Raw genomic sequence first — 23280 nt, forward strand, 5'->3', positions numbered from 1 at the left:
TTAGTTTGGATCATACTAAGAGTCTTCCTTTTTCTTTTAATGAAGATATGAAGGAAGTACTTTTAAATACTGTAGCTATTAGAAAAAGTTCAACTTTTTTAAAACTAAATACTTCACTTATATGGAAACCCTGAGGTTGATTTTTTAAAATTCCTCTGGAATTTTATTAATGATATTGTTGCTAAGATACCAAAACTGGTTATCCATTTCTTCTCATATGTTCCATGGAAATGCTCGAAGTAAGACTAAAATTATCTAAATCCTTAAATTATTTCTTGAAATAAATATTCATTGTTACTTTTATGGTTATAAATAATTCATTTTAGGAGTAGGTAATCTAACTGGTGCTTCTTAATACTTGGATACTTCTTACACAGTTCCTCATTTTTTTTCCTTTCTTTTTTTTAAAATTATAGAATTTTCTGGTCTGCTATAACTTGCCTTTTTTTTTTCCCCCACTAATTTTATTTTTCAGGTGAGGTACATCTGTTCAGCTTTGGGTTGTCGCCAATGGGATAATGATGAAATGGAACAAGAAGATATCCTGCTTCTGCAACGTACCCAGAAAACTGTTAGAGCTGTCGGACCTCGCAGTGGCAATGAGAAGTGTGTATTCAGATAATGTTGATGTTGATGTTATTTAAAACTACACCAAGACCAAAACTCATCAGATTTTTCTATTTTGGTGCCCTAAAAGCATACTACTCTTGTAAGAGAAATGTAGGCCGTAAATTTAATATAGCCTCATGATTATTAACAACTTCTGAAGTGGACTTCTCACCATATGTTTCAGGATATGGTAACTAGAAGGAGCCCATACCATGACTAGATATTAGTTTGGTCTTAGGTTAATGATATTTTTCATAGCAGCCTCACTGCAAAAAGCTCTTAAGACAAGGTTAATGTGCTTTATTTCAGCTTGGACCTGTTTAACTCTTTAGTTCTCTCTGGCATGTAGTTTCATAGTTTTACTGATTATCCCAATTTTAAAATTATATTTTAGTCTATTTCCTACTAAAGTATAATTTTTTTGGTCAAATTAATTTTTTTTCCCTTTTTCAAATAATGAATTCCTTACGTAATTTTTACATTTAGTTATGTGATTAAAGATAATTGGATAATATATGCAGGTCCTAACTCATATACATGTGTGATTTTTTTAAACTTAATATTTAAATTTGAAATTGCCTGTGTAGTAAAAATAACATTATCTTTTGAAAGTGAACGAGACTTTCAAATTTAGTTTGATCTGATGCAGTATATAATTCAGTTTCCTTTCCTGAAAACTGTTTTCTCAAACTTAGTTAAGAATGTATTTTTTCTGTGTTCACTGGACTGTGAGTAGGGCTTTGCATTTGTTGGCAACCTGACCTCTTTTATCCTGATAGTGTTTTGTTTTTTTAAGTGTTTGAGTGCTTGCTGGGTGTTCAGCCACCGTAGGAGCAGATGTTCAAATTAGAATTTTGAGTTACCAGAGTAGGAGTAGTCTGGGGCTAAAATCTATGTTCCTTAAGTATATATATTTTAACAGGTGTTGGAATTTTTTATTTATATGACAAGATATTATACTGTCAGTAGTTAAGTGATTTTTCCATATATTAATTATAGAGGGAACATTATTACTGCCGCTTTATGGATAAGGACACTGAAACTCAGAAAAGGTTAAGTGACTTGCCAGATCTCAGTCAGTAGAGATTGGAGGTGAGGATGTATGACCTTCAGTTTTGGTATACTGGGTCACATTGCCTTTTGGGGACATTTTTTTCATATAAATCTAAACTCGATATATTTCATCTTGCCTTTTACATTGGTTTATTAGGATATATTAATTTCTGTGTGCTTGAATGAAATGTGCCTAGACTTTAATTAAGAAATAAGGCAGACTTCATGCTACCTCATTTTAAGGTGGCTTTGATATGTTTTGAAAAAAATCGCTCTGATTTGGAAATGTGAACATTTGTTAATTTTTGAGAGAAGATCTGTCCCATAGTTGATGTCAGCTCTCAACCATTGTTTCAAAAAGGTCAGGACAAAGTTTTGCCCTCTTGTGGCATAAATTAGCAGAGCGCTCCTTTCCAGAATGTATTGAGTTATTCTTTTTCTCATTACAAAATTTTAATGTTTGCTTTTTCACTCTAGCAGAGTTCTTTATTTGGTCCCTTTATTTATGTGTAAATTTCTAAAAATATGCCTTTGCAAATTTAAGGTGGAATTTCAGTGTTGGCCACTTTGAACTTCGGTATATTCCAGACATGGAAACTAGAGCTGGATTTATTGAAAGCACCTTAAAACCGAGTGGGAACAAAGAAGATTCTAAAATTATTTCAGATGTGGAAGAACAGGAAGCTGCCATGATGGACACAGTGATAAAAGTCTCAGTTGCTGATTGGAAGGTTATGGCCTTTAGTAAGAAGGGAGGAAATCTGGAATGGGAATATCAGGTACCTAAAATCACTGAGAATTTGTGTAATGTTTCTTCCTCTCTCAGTTTGACCAAACATTGGATAGAGAGAAATGACTGCCGTTTTGTTTTTTTAACTTATTCTCTATATTTTAAGAAATTTGGGGTTTTATACCTGTTAAAGATATTTTTAGTTTTTTTTAAAATTAAGTTTATTGGAGTAACATTGGTTAATGCAATTATATAATTTTCAGGTGTACATTGTAATTTGACATCTATATATTCTATTGTGTGAGTACCACCCAAAGTCCAGTTTCCTTCAGCTACCATATATTTGATCCCCTTTACCCACTTCACCCTCTCCCTACCCCGCTTTATTTGACCCCCTTTACCCCGTCGACCTCTCCCCACCTCCCCCTACCCCCTACCCTCTGGTAACCACTAGTCTATTGTCCATGTCCATGAGTCTCTGTTTGTTTGTCCTGTTCATTTGTTGTTTTTAGGTTTATATCCCATATATAAGTGATATCATGTCATTTTCAACTTTTTCTGTCTGGCTTATTTCGCTTAGCATGATTATCTCAAGGTCCATCCATGTTGTTGCAAATGTTAGTATTTCATCTCTTCTTATGGCTGAGCCATATTCCATTATATATATGTACCACAGCTTCTTTAACCAATTATCTCTTGTAGGACACTTCCGTTGCTTCCATGTCCTGGCCACTGTGAATAATGCTGCTATGAACATCTGTGTGCAAATATCTTTTCGAATATGAGTTTTCAAGTCTTTGGGGTAAATACTCAGTAGAGGGATTGCTGGATCATATGGTTGATCAATTCTCAGTTTTTTGAGGAACCTCCAGACTGTTTCCCATAGTGGCTGTACCCATTTGCAGTCCCACCAGCAGCGTATGAGGGTTCCTTTTTCTCCGCATCCTCTCCAGCATTTGTTATTACTTGTCTTGTTGATTATAGCTATTCTAACAGGTGTGAGATGGTATCTCATTGTGGTTTGGATTTGCATTTCCCTAATAGCTAGCAATGTTGAGCATCTTTTCATGTATTTGTTGGCTATTTGTATGTCCTCTAGGAAGAAGTGTCTGTTCAGGTCCTCTGCCTGTTTTTTTGATTGGATCGTTTGTTTCTTTGTTGTTATTGAGTAGTATGAGTTCTTTGTATATTTTGGATATTAGGCCCTTATTGGAGGTGTTGCTTGCAAATATATTTTCCCATTAGGATAGTTGTCTCTTTACCTTGTTGACAATTTCTTTTGCTGAGAAGAAGCTTTTTAGTTTGATGTAGTCTCATTCATTTATTTTAACTTTTACTTCCCTTGCCTTTGAGGTCAATTTCATAAAATCCTCTTTAAGTCCAAGGTCCTTAAGTTTAGTTCCTATGTTTTCTTCTACGCATTTTATTGTTTCAGGTCTTATATTCAGGTCCTTAATCCATTTTGAGTTAATTTTGGTATGTGGTGATAGACAACAGTCTAGTTTCATTCTTTTGCAGGTGGCTTTCCAGTTTCCCCAGCACCATTTATTGAAGAGGCTTTAGGAGAGACATTTTGAAAAAGATAAGAGATAACAAGTGTTGGTGAGGATGTTGGTAAAAAGTGTACAACAGTATATCTTTGTACACTGTTGGCGAAAATATAAATTGGCACAGCCTTTATGGAAAACAGTATGGAGGCTTCTCAAAAAATTAAAAATAGAACTACCATATGATTCAGCTATTTCACTTCTGGGTATATATGCAAAGGAAGTGAAATCAATATCTCGAGATATTTGCACTTGCATGTTCACCACATCATTATTCACAACAGCCAAGATATGGAATCAGTCTAAGTGTTCATTAGTGGATGAGTGGATAAAGAAAATGTGGTGTGTATATATACACAATGGAATCTTATTTAGTCTTAAAAGGAAATCCTGTCATTTGCAACAACATGGATGAACCTGGAGGACATTATGCTAATGGTGACAAGTGTAATTAATAATCATATATTATATATTGAAATTTGCCAAGAGATTGTATCTTTTTTTGAAAAAACTTTTTTCGAGCTTTATTGAGTTATAATTTACAAGTAAAAGCTATATATATTTGGTGCGTACATTGTGATGATTTGATATACATATTCATTGTGAAATGAAGAGTAGATCTTAAATGTTCTTCCCACACACACAATAACTAATGCGAGATATGTTAATTAGCTTGGTTGTGCTGATCATTTCACAGTGTGTACATATATCAAAATATCACATTGTACATTGTAAATATATACGTTTTTTATTTCTCAATTATGCCTCAGTAAAGCTGGAAAAATAAAAATATAAGAAGAAATTTGTGATTTTCAGTGGCATTTTAGCAGTTGGAATACATCATAAGTACCACTTGAAATTATTTAAAATTTCTTTTCCACTTTTGTTTAGTTTTGTACTCCCATTGCATCTGCCTGGTTGGTTAAGGATGGCAGAGTCTTTCCCATCAGTCTTTTTGATGATACAAGTTATTCATCTAATAATGAAGTTTTAGAAGATGAAGAAGACATTGTAGAAGCTGCCCGAGGAGCCACAGAAAACAGTGTTTACTTGGGTGAGGAGATGTCTCTTATCTAGTGGTAGATAGTACATATTGACAACTAGATTTTATTCCTACATTGTTTCTTCCTACTTCAGATGTGCCTTTAGTTGTTTTAATTCCTCAATACGTTCTCTGGCTTAGGTTGCCCTTAAGATTTATACTTTGATTTCTATTTCTGCTATTTTATTTTCCATTTTTCTGATTATGAAACTTTTAATTACTATAGCATATTTTTTCTCTGAGACCTATATTAGAAAGGTTTAGAAGTGTTTCTATTATAATAGCATGACTTCGAATAACATGTGTATCCTCAGAGTCTAAAACTTTCTACATTTGTATTTGTATTTGCATCATATCAGTTTGCACCTCAAAGATTATTTATTATTTTTCTATGCATCTATACAACTGATCTGAGAAATAAAAATAAAATTTTAGTGTACTTCTGGGCATTTGAAGGCCTTTAACATAATAAATTTTTAAAAACCTTGAATCTAATTATTTGAACTAGTTTTTGTGGTCATATACTCACAGAATTCTTTAAACTCTATCAATGTGCTACTCACCCCTCATTCTCATTGAAATGAAGAATTTGAAATATTAACATGTCACGCATGTGTTGTGATAATAGTTAACTTGATTGTTAGCAATATCTCTGGAATTATAGGTGTTTAGTCTTCCATAAGGAGAAAGTTACTTCATCTAAGTTGTTAGTCACAGAAGAGTACGATGATTTCTTTTATTTGAATTTTCCTAGTCAATGAGTTTTCCAGTAGTTGGTGAAGATTATTATTCAGTGAGAAATTTGTATGGACCTCCATATAACTTTCCTTTCTTATTTTTGTTGAATAGCCTTCAGGTCAAGTTTGAGTGCTTCAGGCATGATTCTTCTTTGAAAGGAGCTATGTAACCCACGAAAAATAACTGGAATTAATCTAATTTTATTAAATTAAAATGAACCTTTTTGAAAAACTCATTGGTGCTTGATCCTGAACATAATTGACAATATTCTGGTTGATTTAGGAATGTACAGAGGCCAGCTGTATCTGCAGTCATCAGTCAGAATTTCAGAAAAGTTTCCTACAAATCCCAAGGCTTTGGAATCTGTTAATAAAGAAAATTCAATTATTCCTTTGCCAACAATCAAATGGAAACCTTTAATTCGTAAGTGAATTGTATAAAGTTTATTAATGTGTACAGAGGCCTAATCATGATTGTCTTTGCTCTAGTTATGAATATCACAGAAATCATAACTATTATATACTCTTTGTTTTCGATAAACTAGAAAAGTATTTCAGATGTTAATGAATTTTAATTATAAATTAGAATATGATTTCATTTAAACAGCAGTCGCTTCTCTAGAACTCAATGTTAATAAAATATTCCTCTATACAACTTAGAAAAGCTGTTAACCATTTAGCAACCATGCCTAAATTTAACTCTTAACCTACTTATATCAAGAATATTTATGAAAAATTATCTTGTCACATCATATTCTTTGAAACATTTGATGAATTAAAATCAAATACTAGGCCACCTACTTCCTTCAGTTATCTTTTCATACCTTGTGTATGTTTTTTTTTAATACGTGTCTCATCATATTTTAACTACTTGTTTAAATGATTCATCTTCTCTACAAGACTGCTTTTCCAGGGAAAGAACCTTGAACCATTTGTTCAGCTTACATGCTTATACTGAACTGTGTGGTTGAATATCTGTTTTTTGAATGAATGAAGTACACACGTTTTCATTACAGTTATAACAGTTACAATTTTACATTTTCTTTTAGATTCTCCTTCCAGAACTCCTGTCTTGGTAGGGTCTGATGAATTTGACAAATGTCTTAGTAATGATAAGTTTTCTCATGAAGAGTATAGTAATGGCGCACTTTCAATCTTACAGTATCCATATGGTAAGTGTGATTATGTTAGGATTGAAAATGCTATTTTATTTTATTTTTTTATGTATTAATTTGAAATTAATTAATAGAATTCAAATGAAAGGTAGTCAATCAGAAGGTAGAAAATAATCGTACAAGGCAATATTGTGAATAGTGGCCAAGGGTGCAAGCTCCAAAGTCAGATTGCCAGGGTTCAGATCCCAGCTTTGCCACATACTAGATAGAGCATACCTAACTTCACTATATTGAGATTCCTTCATCTGTAAAACAAGGATAGTAATTCTCACATCTATTTATTGTGTTGTTGTGAGGTCTAAATGAGATAATGCATATATACAATCTTAATTAGTGCTATGCCTGGCAAGTAAGTGTTTAATAAGCATTAGTTCTTGTTATTAGTTCTTATTTATCAGCCATTATATATCTAGTCTATATAAAATCAGTCTGTATAATGAAAAAAACAGATGTTCCCCAGAGAGCTACGTGAAAATACTATAAAATGAGATCAGTTTTGTTCACAGACAAGGAAGATTGGTGCAAAAGTCAAGAATAGGTGAACTTTGGCATGAAATGCATTCCTGTGTATTTAAAGTTGGGATATATTTAGATATTAAAGTCTTTTGAATGGCTAGGTATAAAAAAGTCCTCACATCTGCATTAGACAAAAAACATAGATTCCTTATCAGTTACCCTAGTTGCTAGAACTGGGAAATTACTGTAGAATTTAAATTGATAAAAAACAAAAAACAAACAAAAAACAAAAAATTAAAAAACAAACAAACAAACAGAAGGCTCTGAACTAGAAACAGCCGTCTTTATCTGATATCGCTCAAAATACAGGGTAAGAGAGCTAAGAGAGAACTGTGTAATTGGCCCACATGGTGCAATGTGAAGGACAAAAAAGACAGACTGCTTTCTAGGACAAACTCATTTAGACAGCCTGGAGTGAACCAAAGACCGTGATGGATGTGTTTTTCTTTCAGTTTGTGAAGAATGATTCTTGGTAAAATTTGGTATTCGATTGATGCTATATGCAAATAAAATTTAAAATCCTTGAAGGAATTTGTGTTCTATCTAATTCTTTCTTGCATTTAAAGGATTAAATTATTAATGAGGTAATGAATAAAGTGGCTCTTAAATTTTTTTCTAGTCTTATTATTTAGTATAAAGAAAATTTATGATGTTTATAGAATAAAGGAAAATATATTTGTGTAGTAAAAAGAAAAAAGCTGGATAAATGAGGCTGCCAAAATATATTAAAGAAAAAAATGAAACTTTAACAAAAGGAATTAGTGTTATAAGTCATAGGAAAATAGATAATTGTTAATAATTAAAAATGGATCTATGTTGGTATATCTTTTTTAAAAACCAATCTTTTAATGTTTGTTTTTGAAGATAATGGTTATTATCTACCATACTACCAGAGGGAAAGGAGCAAACGGAGCATACGGAACACACAGATCACAGTCAGATTTCTCAACAACCCAAATTACAACAAGAATACTCGCAAAAAAGATCCTGTTCTCCTCTTACACTGGTGGAAAGAAATAGTTGGAACTATTCTGTTTTGTATCATAACAACAACCTTTATTGTGCGCAGACTTTTCCATCCACATACTCACAGAGTAAGACATTTTAGAATTTGTTTCAAAGTGTTGGGAATTTAGAAAGCTAATTGTGGGAGTGGGATGGGGGGGCAAGGGATACATTTACTTAAGTTTTACCATAAAATCATTGTTGCCCATATGTCGTTTCTACTTTCTTACTTTTCATTTACTCCTCAACCTTGCATTGCAATCTGTTTCCCACCCTATTGTTACCCTTTCCTTTCACAAGTGAAATGTGATATTTTGTGTTCTTACAATGTTTTTATTTCTCAATATTATTTTATTTTTCAATGTTATTTTATAGCCTAAGATTGTTAGCTAACTTCCATTCAGCTTTGTATTGATAATGACTTTTTCCCCACCTTATCAGCAAAGAAAGGAATCTGAAACTCAGTGTCAAACTGAAAATAAATATGATTCTGTAAGTGGAGAAGCGAATGACAGTAGCTGGAATGACATAAAAAATTCTGGATATATATCACGGTAAGAGTCTTGTCATTAAATATGTATGTGTCCCATAGCCTCTGGTGGCAACTGTTTGGATCAAAGAATAAATGGCTTCTAAAATTAGATCTTGTTTAACTTTTTTTTAATGTGTGAATATCTAGGTAAATATAACATAGATTTAACCCTCAATTAACTTAATCTAATTCAAAGGGTATGTACCCTAAAATGGATAGAATAAGAGTGTTACAGAAGTTTAGAATTTCAGCCACCAAATTAAGTTTTTATCAGATACTTAGTTATTGAGGGTGTACCATTTACTCAGCTACAATTAATAATACCAAATAATAATTATTGTGTTATTAGACTATGATATAAATCTCCATATGTTACTTAATCTCCAATTTATTTCATCTTAATCATGGCTAGAATGGAAGAAGCAGGAAAATGGGGGTAAATATACCAATAGAATAGATAATTTTTAAAAGCAAAAGTAGTAGATGGTTTATAAAGTAGGCAAGTCAAATAATTCAAAAGTAAAATTAGAGACTCTGTTAGCAATCTGTCACGCATACAGGTTTCGATGCTTGTGGTACAGGAAATGATGTGGTTCATTTTTCGTATTACATAGATTATCACTACTTTTCCCTTTGTTATAATATCACTTTAGTGATATGGGGACAAGGAAAAGATATGGGACCTTACTGCTTAATATCTCGGGTAGTGGTTTTATGACAGAAAAGATTGAAAATTACAGCTAAAATGTATGATACTTTGATTATCCATGGACTTAATTTATCTAAGCTGCATTCATACTGTATTACCAAAAATTGAGAATTTATTATAATCAGTTACTATAATCAGTTTTAACTGCTAGTTTCCCAAAACTGAACTTACTAGGTGACTAACAAATGGTAAGAGTTTTAAGACCCTTGCTAATAAAGATGACTAATGCATCAGTGACCGGCAATATCAGAAGGCTGTGTGAGAGAGAGAGAGGGAGAGAACAAGGGACCTGGCAGCTCTTGATGGGTAATCCACTACTGAAAGCATTGGTTTTTTATTTAACATTTACTTTGAACAGGTCTGTGCAGGACAGTATTCCAGGCTTTGGGAGAAATAAAAAGACTGGGCCTGTCCTGGAGGAGTTTAAAGTCTATGGGGGGAGATAATGCTGGGTAAAACATACCTTAAGAAAAAAGCCATGAACCAAGCAACTAACTCTAGTTGTGATGATTCAAGAGAGCATCATAAATGAGGTCACATTTTAATTGAACCTTAAATCATGAGTAAGTAAGAGTTAGGTAGATAGAGATGGGAGGAGGAGTGAGGTAATGTAAGGCTGTTGTGAAAAGAATTAGAATAATGTACTCTAAAGTTGAATGACTTGATTTGACTAACTATTCATTATTAAGAGTACAGCTGATTGTTTTAAACTACTGGAGCTCTATAGTAATACCTAGTGTTCGTTGAGTGCCTGCTGTATTCCAGGGGTTTTTAAGAACATAAGCTCTGGATTCAGTCATAAGTCTCAGTTCTAACTTTGTCGTTTATCAGTTGGGACCTTAGGCAAGGTGATACTTATATTTATAAGAGTCTGTAATAAAAAATAAGATGTTTCTCTTTTCAGAAGATATATCCATTTTCATATGGATACTTTCTTTAATATTGGAAGATAATTCAGTTGGCCCTCCAAGAGTAGGACATAAACTTCATAGGCTTTTACAGCTGGGGAGACGGATTTGTGCTGAAGTATTTTGTCTAACTATTTTTAGGAATACAGATTATTACTCTTCATTCTCTGTGAAGATAATTGGTCCATGGAGGGTTGGGATCTATTGCCTCTCTTCCTTAACTCTATGCTTTAACCAGCTGAGCAACTACTAAATTAATATGTGTACAAACCATAAAGTAATAAACTTAGCTTTATAAGAGACATCAAAAATAATCCAATTTAGCTCTTCCCTCCTATGACTGGAAGAATAACTTCCACAGCATACATTCATTCATGCATGCATTATTCAACGGATATTTGTTAGACCTTCTATTTGCCAGGTAAGCCCAGACACTGAAAATACAAAGAGAAATAAGAATGCATTCTTGCATTCAAGGCCTCTGCAATTCAGTGGCAGTGGGGAGAGTAACTGAAAAATATTAAGTTGAATAGTTCAAACTACTTTGTGCACAGTGCTATGAGAACATTAAGACAGAGGTCTAGGAAGGCCTTACAGAGGTGGCAAGATAAGCACAGTGAGGGAAGAATAGTTTCATTAAGTACAAAGAAGTAGGCCATCTCAATAGAGCAAATAGCAGAAGCAAAAGCCCTGAAGTTGTGAGAAGCCTGGTGAAAGTTGGCTGGAATATACAGTGCAGATCAGTGAGGTCAGGCACTAAAGGGGGAACTAATGTTGCCATGTGGAGGTCCATCTGTGAATGACAGTGAGTTAGTTTCTGTCTGGATACCTTTGGTGATGAGCTTACTGACTTGTGAGGCAACCCAGCCAATTTCAGTTAGCTTTGGTTCCTAGAACAATTTCTGGCTTGAATAGTACTTAAATATAATAGGATTGATTAAATTTGGTCTGTAAAACTTACAGACACAGACAGAAGATTAAAACACATTTTTGAATTGAATACAGAATGCCATGGGAGGTAAAAGATTAGAGAATTAAGGACAGAATATTTTGATAGATGATAGAAAGTATTGGACAGGACAGTTGCTTTAAGAACAAGTGATTAACAAGTGATTCCCAATAAAACAGAAGCTTTTATATATTTTATAAATTTCTTATGAAAAAAATTAGAATGTGTTTGCTCAATTTATACAAACAGAAAAAAAAATGCTATTAGAATTTACACTCTTTATTAAAATAAGTTTTATGAGACTTACTGAATTTATACATTTTTGTGTATCATAAACTAAGATTGAACTGATTATTACCATACAACAAAATTTAAAACTATTGCAAACGATTTTTTTTTTCTTTTTAGATATCTAACAGATTTTGAACCTATTCAGTGCATGGGTCGTGGTGGGTTTGGAGTTGTCTTTGAAGCTAGAAACAAAGTAGATGACTGCAATTATGCCATCAAGAGAATCCATCTCCCCAACAGGTAATGAATGGATGGCACTTCTAGTAAACTCAGAGTTAGCACTATGTCATGTAATCTCATATGTAGTATGTCCTTCTTATTATACTTCATAGAGACCGTAGAAAACATAGTTTCTGACCTTCTGAATTTTACGTTTTAAGTGCTTACCAGGTCACCAGTTGTCTAATAGATGTGATCTGTTTTGATTGCTGTTTATATACGTTTAAAAATCTACCCTTGTTTTTGATTCTTAACAACTCAGGACTTTCCTATAGTGAATTTTAATAACTATAGCTTTTAATACATAGCACCATTTAAAAACAATCTATATTGTGGAAAATAAGGAAACATATTAAAACAAAAATTATCTATATCTTCTCTATCCAGTAATAACCATTATTAACATTTTAGAGCATTTTGATTTTTCTTTCTGATAATAAATATACCTAATTAATAGCACAGTTATCAATATAGTACAGTTTTATCTCTTGCTTCTTTCATTGTATCCTCAGCATTTCTGTGTTATTAAGAGTATTTTATTAAAATGTTAAAATACATTAGAGGTATTTATGGCAGGATAATAGACCAGTTAAAACATGTGAAATATTATGTTTGAAATATTATGTTTAATCATGTCTTATACTTACATTTGTGTTTCCAATTTGTTACAGTTAAAAATAACTTTTCAGGGTTCACCTTTTATTTAAATTCTTGATCACATCCATTTCCTTGGGATAGATTCCTAGGACTAAAATTTCGGGCTCAGACAGTGTGGTGCTTAAGATGATGAGGTTTTAGTAATACCTTCCTTTCCACATATTGTAGAGAGCTTCTATGGATGCTTGATTAAATGTGCACTAATTGCTGGGCTGCCCTTCTAATTGGTAGTTAAATGTTCTGTCCAACAGATAGAGACACAGAAATGAGATAGTTTGAGTATTATGGAACTGGTTCTTTGATATAAAATTTTTGAATAGTTTAAATATTCAAATTTTTGAATAGTTTAAATATTCATACAAGGCACTACACAGGATATAAAATTTAAGAAAAGCTTCTGTGCTCAAGAACCTATAACTATTTGAGGCTTTCGTATACATACTCAAATAACTACAATGCAAGGAAGAGTGTGATTCATGGCTTTGCTAAATAAGTACCTTCTCATGTAGAAATCACAGATGTAGCCAAAAGGCAGTCAAGGAAGGCAAGCTTTGTGGAGGTCATAATGTCTATGCCAAGTGCTCAAGAGTAGACAGATGTGTAGGGGAGGGGTGGCCAAGTACATGTGATGGCCTGAGCGAAGGCTCTAGGCAAATACCCAAAGGTGATAAGGAGAATAATGGAATAATGGGTGTTCTGGCATGGGTAGGGCAAAGGGTAAGAATGGGGGAATATGGAAGAGAAGATGGAAAAGATGGGTTGCAGCACCTTAAATGTAAAGCAAAGGAGTTTAGATTTTATTTGGTGGCAGCTATGTCTTTGCACAGAAGAATGACTTGATCAAAGTGGAGGTGGCTCTGGAAAGGGTAAGTGACAAGACTGTTAGGAGATATATATATAATTTTTTTATTTTTTTATTTTTTGCAAAAATTGAGTCTTAAAATACAGAACATTAGTGCAGTAGCAGTGGGGACGGATGAGAAAGGAGTGAGTGTAAAGAATTGAAAAGGAGGAGCTGTTACTGAATGTAAGGACCTAGAAGTTGACAAATTCACAGATGTACCAGGATTCTCAGACGGTGGGCACATTAACAACAACAAAGCACAGGAGGAAAAGTGAGAGTAGGTGACCATCTCCTAGAGAGAGAAGAGGATATAATTGTACTCATTATGGTGTTTCAGGTGATAGCGGGATCCCTAGAAATGTGAAAATAGATTCATCAGAGAAGCTGTCAAGCAAAAGATCAAATCCAGATGCTTTTCTAGTTAAACTTCATTGCTTATGATATTCAGTAGTTGAGGCTTTAAACGTGCTAGAACAAGCATTTTAGAATATAATTTGTCCTCTGTTGGGTGATTGTTCTCCATTCTCCTGAGCGGTGATGCTGAGCTCTCTTTTTCTGGATGCTTTACTTAGACCTGTTCATCCTTTTATTCATTTACAAACACTAAGCAATAATCTTTAAGGGTCTGTAGTCATTCATTTCTACTCATCCAAGAAAGCTCTCTTTGAATGAAGAGGTAGATGTGCTTGTAGCACTTACTATAGAAGGAAAAAAAAACTAAAATAACATGTACTTTTTAGAATTATGGCTTTTTAGAGCTATGCCACTAGGCTAATTCATTTGTTTCTCATTTTAGATTCAAGGGAGAAGTTTATTTAATTTTCACTATTGGTTATGATTCCTTCTTTAGACCAGAGCAACCTCAGTGTTTTCCTTTTTCTCTCTATTTCAGGGAATCGGCTCGGGAAAAGGTAATGCGAGAAGTTAAAGCCTTAGCTAAGCTTGAACACCCAGGAATTGTTAGATACTTCAATGCTTGGTTGGAAGCACCACCAGAGAAGTGGCAAGAAAAAATGGATGAAATCTGGCTGAAAGATGAAAGGTAACATTGTTAGACATAGACTTAAAAACTAGTGTTTTCTTTCAGGTTAGTTTTTTGCTTATGTGAACAAAATATCATTTGTATAGTTTTAGAGGTGATGTTTTTTAAAGAAAAATAACATCAGCTTACTGTTCTCATCATATTTTGGAATGTTCTCTAGTCACTTGTTAAATGAAAAGTTCATTTACTATTTAAAAATGATTTTTTCTTTTTTGTACGGTACATGAATTTTTAAATTAAATTTATTGGTTAATAACATATAAGTTTCAAGTGTGTGATTCTATAATACATCATCTGTATATTGCATTGTGTGCTCACCACCCAAAGCCTAGTATCACTCTGTTACCATACATTTCACCCCTTGACCTTCTTCATCCTCCCAACTCTCCCCTTCCCTCTGGTAACCACCCTTCTGTTGTCTGGTCTTTAATGTTTGTTTGTTTTGTTTGTTTGTTGTTTTCTATTTTATATTTCATGCATGAGTGAAATCATATGGTTCTTTTTCCATCTAACTTATTTTGCTTAGCTTGATACTGTCAAGATCCATCTATGCTGTCGCAAATGGCAGTGTTTCATCTTTTCTTATGGCAGAGTAGTCTATTCTATGTATGTACCACTTCTTTATCTAGTCGTTCATTGAAGGACTTGGCTACCGTGTATAAAGCTGCAATGAAGATAGGGGTACATATATCTCTACAAATATATGTTAAGGTTTTTGGGTAGATACTGAAGAGAGGTATTGCCGGATCATATAGTAGCATTTCTTTCCTTCTATATACATATTGAGTGTTTTAATCATAAATAGATCTTATATATTCTCAAATGCTTTTTTTGCATCTATTCATATAATTTTTATCCTTTATTTTGTTAATGTGTTGTATCATGTTGATCAATTTGAAACATCTTTACATCCTTGAAATGAAGCCCACTGATTATGATGTATTATCTTTTTAATGTACTGTTATATTTGATTTGCTAGTATTTTGTTTAGGATTTTTGCATTTTTATTCTTCAGAGACATTGATCCGTAATTTTCTTTTTTGTGTGTGTTATCCTTGCCACGTTTTTGGTATCTGGGTAATGTTTGCCTCATAAAGTGAAATAGGAAGTATCAACTCTTCTTAAATTTTTTGGAAGAGTTTGAGAAGGATAGGTATTAAATCTTTGAATGTTTAGTAGAATTCACTAGTGAAGCCATCTATTCCTGGACTTGTACTTTTGGGGAGGTTTTTGATAACTATTTCAGTTTCCTTACTGTTGATCAATCTATTTAGATTTCCTGTTCTTCATGATTCAGTCTAGGAAGGTTATATATTTCCAAGAACTCGTCCATTTCTTCTGCATTACCACATTTGGTGGCATATAGCCTTCCATAGTATTCTTGTGTAGTCCTTTGTATTTTTGTGGTGTCCATTATAACTTCTCTTTTATTTCTGATTTTATTTTAATCTTTTCTGTTTTTTTCTTAGTCTAGCCAGAAGTTTGTCAATTTTATTAATCTTTTCAAAGAATAAGTTCTTTGTTGCATTAATTTTTTTATTGTCCTTTTGTTCTGTATTTCATTTAATTCTGCTCTAATTTTTATTTCCTTCCTTCTACTGACTTTTGGCTTCGTTTGTTCTTTTTCTAGTTCTTTAAGATGAAATGTTGTTTATTTGAGATTTTTTTGTTTGTTTCTTGGGGTAGGCATGTAATGCTATAAACTTCCCTCTTGTGACTGCTTTTGCTGCACCCCAAAAGTTTTGATACATTGTATTATTATTCTTATTTGTTTCTATGTATCTTTTGATCTCTTTTATTTCTGTTTTGACTCAGTTGTTCTTTAGTAGTATATTGTTTAATCTCCACATGTTTGTGGTTTTTCCAGCTTTCTTATTGCAGTTGATTTCCAGTCTCAAAACACTGTCATTGGAGAATACGCTTCGTATGATTTCAATCTTCTTAAATTTGTTGAGACTAGTTTTGTGCCTCAACATATTGTCTATTCTTGAGATTATTCCATGTGTACTAGAAAAGAATGTATATTCTGGTGTTCTGGGATGAAAAGTTTTGTAAAAATCAGTTATGTCCATTTATTTCAATGTGTCATTTCCTTATTGATTTTCTGTTTGGATTATCTATCCATTGCTGTCAATGGAGTACTTAGGCCCCTACTATAATTGTATTTTTGTCACTTTCTCCCTTTCATTCTGTTAGTAGTTGCTTTACATATTTTGGTGCTCCCAGGTTAGGAGCATATTAATATTAATAAGTATTATCTCTTCTTGATATAATGTCCCCTTTGTCATTATAAAATGTCCATCTTTATCTCTTGTTACCTTTTTATCTTGAAATCTATTTTGTCTAATGTAAGTACAACTACACTCACTTTTCTCTAGATGCCATTTGCTTGTAGTATTATATTCCACCCCTTCGCTTTGAGTTTCTGTTTGTCTTTGCAGCTGAGATTTGTCTCCTAAAGGCAGCATGTAGTTGGCTTTTGTTTTTTAATTCATCCTACTACTCTGCCTTTTAACTGATGGGTTCAGTTGATTTACATTTAGGGTGATTATTGATAATATGAGGATTTTCTGTAGCCATTTTATCTTTTGTTTTTAGTAGTTCTGTGTCTCTATTGTTTCTTTTCCCTTCTGTTTCTGTCTGTTATTTTAGTTTGGTGATATTCTGTGATTTTGTCCTCTATTTTCTCTTTTTTTTTATGTTATGTGCCTCAGTTCTAGGTTTTTATTTGTAGTTACCATTAGGTTTATGCAAAAAAGTTTCATATGTATAATAGTCCATTTTCTTCTAAATTCATCTTATTTTCATTCACCTGTGCAAATTCTTTCCCCATTCTGCTTTTGCTTTTGTTGTCACAGATTATCTTTTTTTGTGCTGTGCATTCATTTACAAATTGCAGTAGCTATTTTTTTCTGTTTTTTAAATGCTTTTACCTCCTTTAATCTTTGTTATATTTAAATGTTTAATACCCTATTCTAAACCAGAGTTGTAATTTCCTGCTTATGTCTGCCAGTTAGTCATCTTATTCAGTTTTCTATTCTTTTGTCTTTTTGTTTCAGGTAGAAGAGTACCTTTCAGCATTTTTTGTAATGCATGTTTTATAGTGAATTCTCTCAGCTTCTGTAAATCTGGAAAAGCCTTTATTTCTCCTTCATATCTAAAGAATAACTTTGCTGGATATCTCATTCTTGTCTGGTGATTTCTTGCTTTCAATAATTTGAATATTTGATTTCACTCTCTCCTAGCTTGTAGGGTTCCTGCTGAAAAATCCAATGATAATCTAGTGGGGTTCCTTAATAGATTACCATCTTCTTTTCTTTGTCTGCCTTGAGAATTCTTTGTCATTAATTTTTGACAGCTGTAATATAATGTGCCTTGGAGAAGGCCTTTTTGGATGGAGATAATTAGGTGTTCTGTTAGCTTCTTGGATTCGAGGATCCAGTTCTTTCCATAGGTTTGGGAAGTTTTTGTTAATTATTTGTCTGAATAGGCTGTCTGTTCCCTTCTTCTGTTCTGCTGGTATACCCATTTTTCTTATATTGTTCTTTCTAATGGAATCAGATAGTTCTAGTAGAGGTCTTTCTTTTTCTTTTTTTTATTTTTTAACTCAATTCTCTCTTCTTCTACTTGAATCATTTCTAGATTTCTGTCTTCAATATCAATAATTCTTGCTACCTTCTGATCTCCTCTATTTTCTAAGCTTGCTTGTTCATTTTTCATCTCATTTATTGAGTTCCTCAGCTCAAGAATTTCTGTTTGGTTCATTTTTTATAGTTCTCAGTCTCTTTGGTGAAGTACTCCTTTTGTTTTTTGATTTTATTTCTGAGCTCTTTGAATTAATTTTCTGAATTTTCTTGTATCATGTTGAGTTTTTTCAGGACTACAATCTTGAATTCTCTGTTATTTAAATCATAGTCTTTTATGTCTTTAAGTTTGTTTTCTAGAGAATTTTTATTGTCTTCCTGAATTTCCTTGTACCTTGGTTATTGATTGCTTGATGGATTATTTCTTTGCCTGCGCATTTGTGGAAATGAAATATGATTGTTTAAAATATTTGACTTCACTATTTAGCAGGTTGATAAGTAGAGATCTTTATTTTGTTTTCCAGTAGGTGGTGCTAAAGCACTAGTTTTTATTTTCTCTTACCTGTACCAATGGGGCTTCTGGGACTGTGGGGTGATGTCACCTCTGCAGTGGAAAACACCCTCATATTTCATGAGGCAATGAGCATCGCCTTTACCAGCCTGTAGCCTCGGTCTCAGGGTATCACCTCCATGGTAGAATGTGGTGTGCTATAGGCCTCCTGCCCTGTGTGTTCCCAACGTAGCCTTCCTGTAGCCAGAAGCTGCTGGCAGCCTGGGTTGACCCAGCTGCTTCTTCCAGAGTTTGCTGGATGGCTGGGGGAGGGGTTAGTGTGTGGAGGGGAGGGGAGTTCCAGCATCTGTGGCTCTGTTTTTTCTACTGGGTTTAGTGGCAATGAATGAATAGAGACCACTTAGGCGGGAAAGATTTTCCTGCCCTTGTGTAGTCTGCCGACTGAGGATTTTACTGCTAGACAGGCCAAGAGAGGATGGGGCAGGCAGGTTTCTACATCTGCGGAATCCTTTGGTGCTGCTGGATTGTGTAATGCTGCCACCCTTTGCATCGCTCCTCTGCCTCGACCCTGGGATCAGCTTTAATATGTGCCGGTCACCCAGGCTCAATTGCTGTCTCTGCCCCTCCAATTTGCCCAGTGGGGGTTGCACCCTGACCCTTCATTGCTATCGTGTCCACTGGGGCCTCACCGAGCACTGGATTGGGTCTGCAGCTACTATCTCTGTTTTTCCCCAGCCTGTCTCCCCTGTTTGCTGGAATCGCCCACCACCTTCAGATGTCTCAATGCGAGGATCTCTCAGACATATTTGGGAATTGAGCAGGGAATCTTTCATTGAATTATAATTATCCAACTTATTGTAACTTCAAAGGGAGAGAACTGGATGTTCTCTTTCACACTGCTATCACTGCTGACATCACTGATCTAGAACATGAGTTTTTAAAATTATTAATAGATAAGGCTCTATGAATTGTATAATTCACTGAGGGATTTATAGTGGCTTTTCTCAATAAGAAAATATCTACTTTTGTCTACATACTTTAAATTTTTTATTCAGTTTCTTAGTAGTTAAAAAGTTACAACTCCTTTTTAAAGTAGTTTTTAACTACTTGCAGTTAAAAATTTATAAACATCTTATGCAGCCTGAGGATAATTCCCAAATTAGATATGCTGTGATAAGGAGGTAAAGCCCTTTTAAAAACTACTGAATGAGAACAAAAAGGAAGCAGGTTGCAAATTGAGTATTTGCCAAACAGCTGGGGTAAAATTTCTGCCTAAAAGTACCAAACACAGCCCTTGTTACAGTGACCCTTGTTACAGACTCAACTAATAGCCAGACCATGGAAGATCAAGTGAAGTGGCCTGTTGTCTCCAGGCCCTGTGAGCTTCTGCCCTGATTTGGTTGGGGCTTCAGAGTCACAGCTACCAAGGGGTCCTGTCCTTCAGTGCTTTGTATTTTGTGTGAAAGCCTTGGCTACCCTGACATGACAGTCCCAGATAATGGTTCCAAGTATAAGATTAACATTTAAAGTTAAGTTTTTTAGAAAGAATGGATGGAATGTGATATTCTTTGTCTTATATAGCATGTTTCTATTTAATCCGTATGTTGTTTGTCTTTTGGTAACTGGCTTTATTATAGTTGAAGCTTTTACAACAAAGGGCGTGGTTCACATAATTTAATCAACATGTATTCACTTTCCTCTCCCACTTGTAGCACAGACTGGCCACTCAGCTCTCCGAGTCCAATAGATGCACCATCAGTTAAAATACGCAGAATGGATCCTTTCTCTACAAAGGAACATATTGAAATCATAGCTCCTTCACCACAAAGAAGCAGATCTTTTTCAGTAGGGATTTCCTGTGGCCAGACAAGTTCATCTGAGAGTCAGTTTTCTCCACTGGAATTTTCAGAAACGGACCATGGAGACATCAGTGTGTCAGTGGATGCAGTGGATAACCTCCAGGACAGTTGCCTCACGTGCTGTGATGTGAGAGATAGCACTATGGATGGCAATGAGGAGGCGCGCTCCTTTAAACTTTGTCCTTCTGAAGCTTCTCCTTATGTAAGATCAAGGGAGAGAACCTCCTCTTCTATAGTATTTGAAGATTCAGGCTGTGATAACGCGTCCAGTAAAGAAGAGCTCAAAACCAACCAACTGTACATAGGCAACTATTATGCTAATAAACTAACTGCTACCAAGCATTCCAGTAGCAAATCTTCTTCAGAACCTACTTTATCTATTTCTCTTCCAAGACCAACCACTTTAAGTCTAGATCTCACTAAAAACACTGCGGAAAAACTCCAGCCCAGTTCACCAAAGGTGTATCTTTACATTCAAATGCAGCTGTGCAGAAAAGAAAACCTCAAAGACTGGATGAACAGTAGATGCACCATAGAGGAGAGAGAGAGGAGCGTGTGTCTGCACATCTTCCTGCAGATCGTGGAGGCAGTAGAATTTCTGCACAGTAAAGGGCTCATGCACAGAGACCTCAAGGTCTGTATTTATGAAACATCACCCAAGGGTTTCAATATGATGTTTTGTGCAACGCTTGCAGTATTTGTCAGAGGAGAGTGAAGGTATTGGGAACAGAGGTCTGGGAAAGTAGCCTGAAGGGGACTTTCTGCAAAAATGAGAAATCTCACATCTTAAAAACCTCAGACCAATTGTGAGTTTTCCTCTGTAATGGATTTATGTCCCTTCTGCAGTAAAAAGTATTCTCAGTCTCCTGAAGAAGAAAAAGACTTATGTAAAATCCATCATGAGCAGATTTTACAGTTTTCTTATGGCTTTGAGTTAGCCTGACCCAGGTTCCTGTAGGGCCCTGAAGTAGCACAGTGAAATTGCCACACTTTTTGCAACTATTCCTGAACCATTTTGGCTTTGGGAAAGGAGGTGAGACGCTGGATGACAAAAGGTGGCAAGTGGTTAGCCAGGTGATTGTTTGCAGCTCTAAAACCTTTGATTCTATTTTCAGTGTATACGATATTGACTATTGTAGCGATGCAATATGCTAAATACATGCAGTATTTCCTCAGTACGTGTTCCTGAAATAAGTGTATAGAACTTTAATCAATTTCTGCCATATTCTGTATGCTCATAGCAATCATAATGGCAAATGTAGATGTGTAGTGAATATATAATTATTTTTCTAATGGAAGTAGCTTGAAAATTTTTTATAGATTTTGACTCATTTTAAGTATTTTCAGTTTGGTTTTATATAACCACAAACTTGTTTCAGGGTATCAAAGTAGCTATTTGGATGAGTTATTTTCTTCTAAAATCAGCAGTAGAGTTTTTAATCCTTGAATATATTTTAAGAGTTTGGAATAACAAGGATAAGAATTAGAAATAATTCCTATTTTCCAAAGTAATTGTTGTTGAAATATATATAATCATCGTGCTTCAGTGATTTTGATGTGAGCCCAAACTGATTGCCAAGAATTATTCTACACTGAATGAGAAGTTCAGAGATGATTTATTTTAGTTGGAAGGGGAATACACTTTCCAGGAGGCCAGATACCCCTCACTTGAGAGACTGGTGGCGATTAGAATATGGTAAACATTTCTCATGTGGTAGAAACCAATTAGTTGATGTATACATTCTTCTTGTACTTAACACTTTACACACAAAATGCCAAATTGAAAAGCATATAATTATGTTTTTTACTAATTTCGAATGTTCTACTGATTTTATAATATTAATGAGATATTGATGAACATTTGTTTAATGCTACAATGCCATCTAAAGGTTTTTCTTGTATTTCTCTATGAACCAAAATAATTTCAAGAAGAAAACTAATTTTTTATTTTTCTCTAGAAATCAAAAGCTTTTCTAAAGATAAATTCTCTTTAAAGATTAGTGAACCAGAAAAAATTCCCCAAAGATTTTTATTCCTAGGTGTAAGGGTTATGCATTCTGTTCATTCTGACCCAAGTCTTTGAGCTCAATGTTAAACCTCCTGGGCCCTCTTCTCCTTTTGTATGTGGTCACATTTTTTTTATCAGTACTCTCTGCCCCCTGATTCTCCAGACTTGCTTTTAATCTTTTCTTCTCTTCACTCAAGCCACACTGGGTTTTTCATAGTTCCTTGAATACACGGTATCCTCATAGAACCTGGTTATTTCTTTTTCGTAATTCTCAGCGCAACCATATTATTTATCCCCTGGTTTCCACAGGGGCAGGAGCCGTGTCTGTTTGTTCACCTGTTATATCCTTAGCACAATGGCTGATACATTCCATTTTGTTTTGAATATCCTCTTGTTTGCAACCAAAAGCATTTGTAATAACTTAATCAAAAAGGAAATTTATTGGCCTGTGTAACTAAATCATCCACAATTCAAATAGAACTTTATCTAGGGTCAAGTGATGTGGCCAGAATGTGGTTTGCGCACCTCTTGCCCCATTTCTTGTTTCCATTTTCAGGCAAGATCTTTCTTCACAGTCTCAGGGCAGCTGCTAGTGAGTCTCAGGGCTACATGTTTTAAGTCTTGCGGAGTGATGGGGTAGGAGGTGAGGGGGAAAGTATCTCTTCCCCTACTGTTGATCAGAAGTCCTGGGTTTCCTTCTAATTGATAAGGCAAGGACACATACCCATCCCTAAACCATGTCCTGACCAGGAG

The 23280-nt window shown here is 34.3% G+C and overlaps 1 protein-coding gene across 4 annotated transcripts in view; it reads left to right on the forward strand.

Moving 5' to 3' along the window:
- The window catches only part of EIF2AK3 (eukaryotic translation initiation factor 2 alpha kinase 3), a 69448-nt gene that overhangs the window by 30353 nt on the left and 15815 nt on the right, over positions 1-23280 (forward strand). For 3 of the 4 annotated variants that reach the window (XM_011375267.2, XM_011375268.2, XM_011375269.2), the window contains exons 4-13: positions 476-606; positions 2207-2441; positions 4831-4993; positions 6002-6142; positions 6768-6890; positions 8274-8503; positions 8856-8968; positions 11921-12043; positions 14416-14565; positions 20373-21153. In XM_011375267.2, coding sequence (XP_011373569.1) covers positions 476-606; positions 2207-2441; positions 4831-4993; positions 6002-6142; positions 6768-6890; positions 8274-8503; positions 8856-8968; positions 11921-12043; positions 14416-14565; positions 20373-21153 — 2190 coding nt within the window. The remainder of the gene's footprint in view (positions 1-475; positions 607-2206; positions 2442-4830; positions 4994-6001; positions 6143-6767; positions 6891-8273; positions 8504-8855; positions 8969-11920; positions 12044-14415; positions 14566-20372; positions 21154-23280) is intronic. The other variant, XM_023520502.1, reaches the window with a different exon arrangement.

The sequence above is a fragment of the Pteropus vampyrus genome, unplaced genomic scaffold, assembly GCF_000151845.1.
Source record: "Pteropus vampyrus isolate Shadow unplaced genomic scaffold, Pvam_2.0 Scaffold269, whole genome shotgun sequence".
Classification (NCBI taxonomy): Eukaryota; Metazoa; Chordata; class Mammalia; order Chiroptera; family Pteropodidae; genus Pteropus; species Pteropus vampyrus.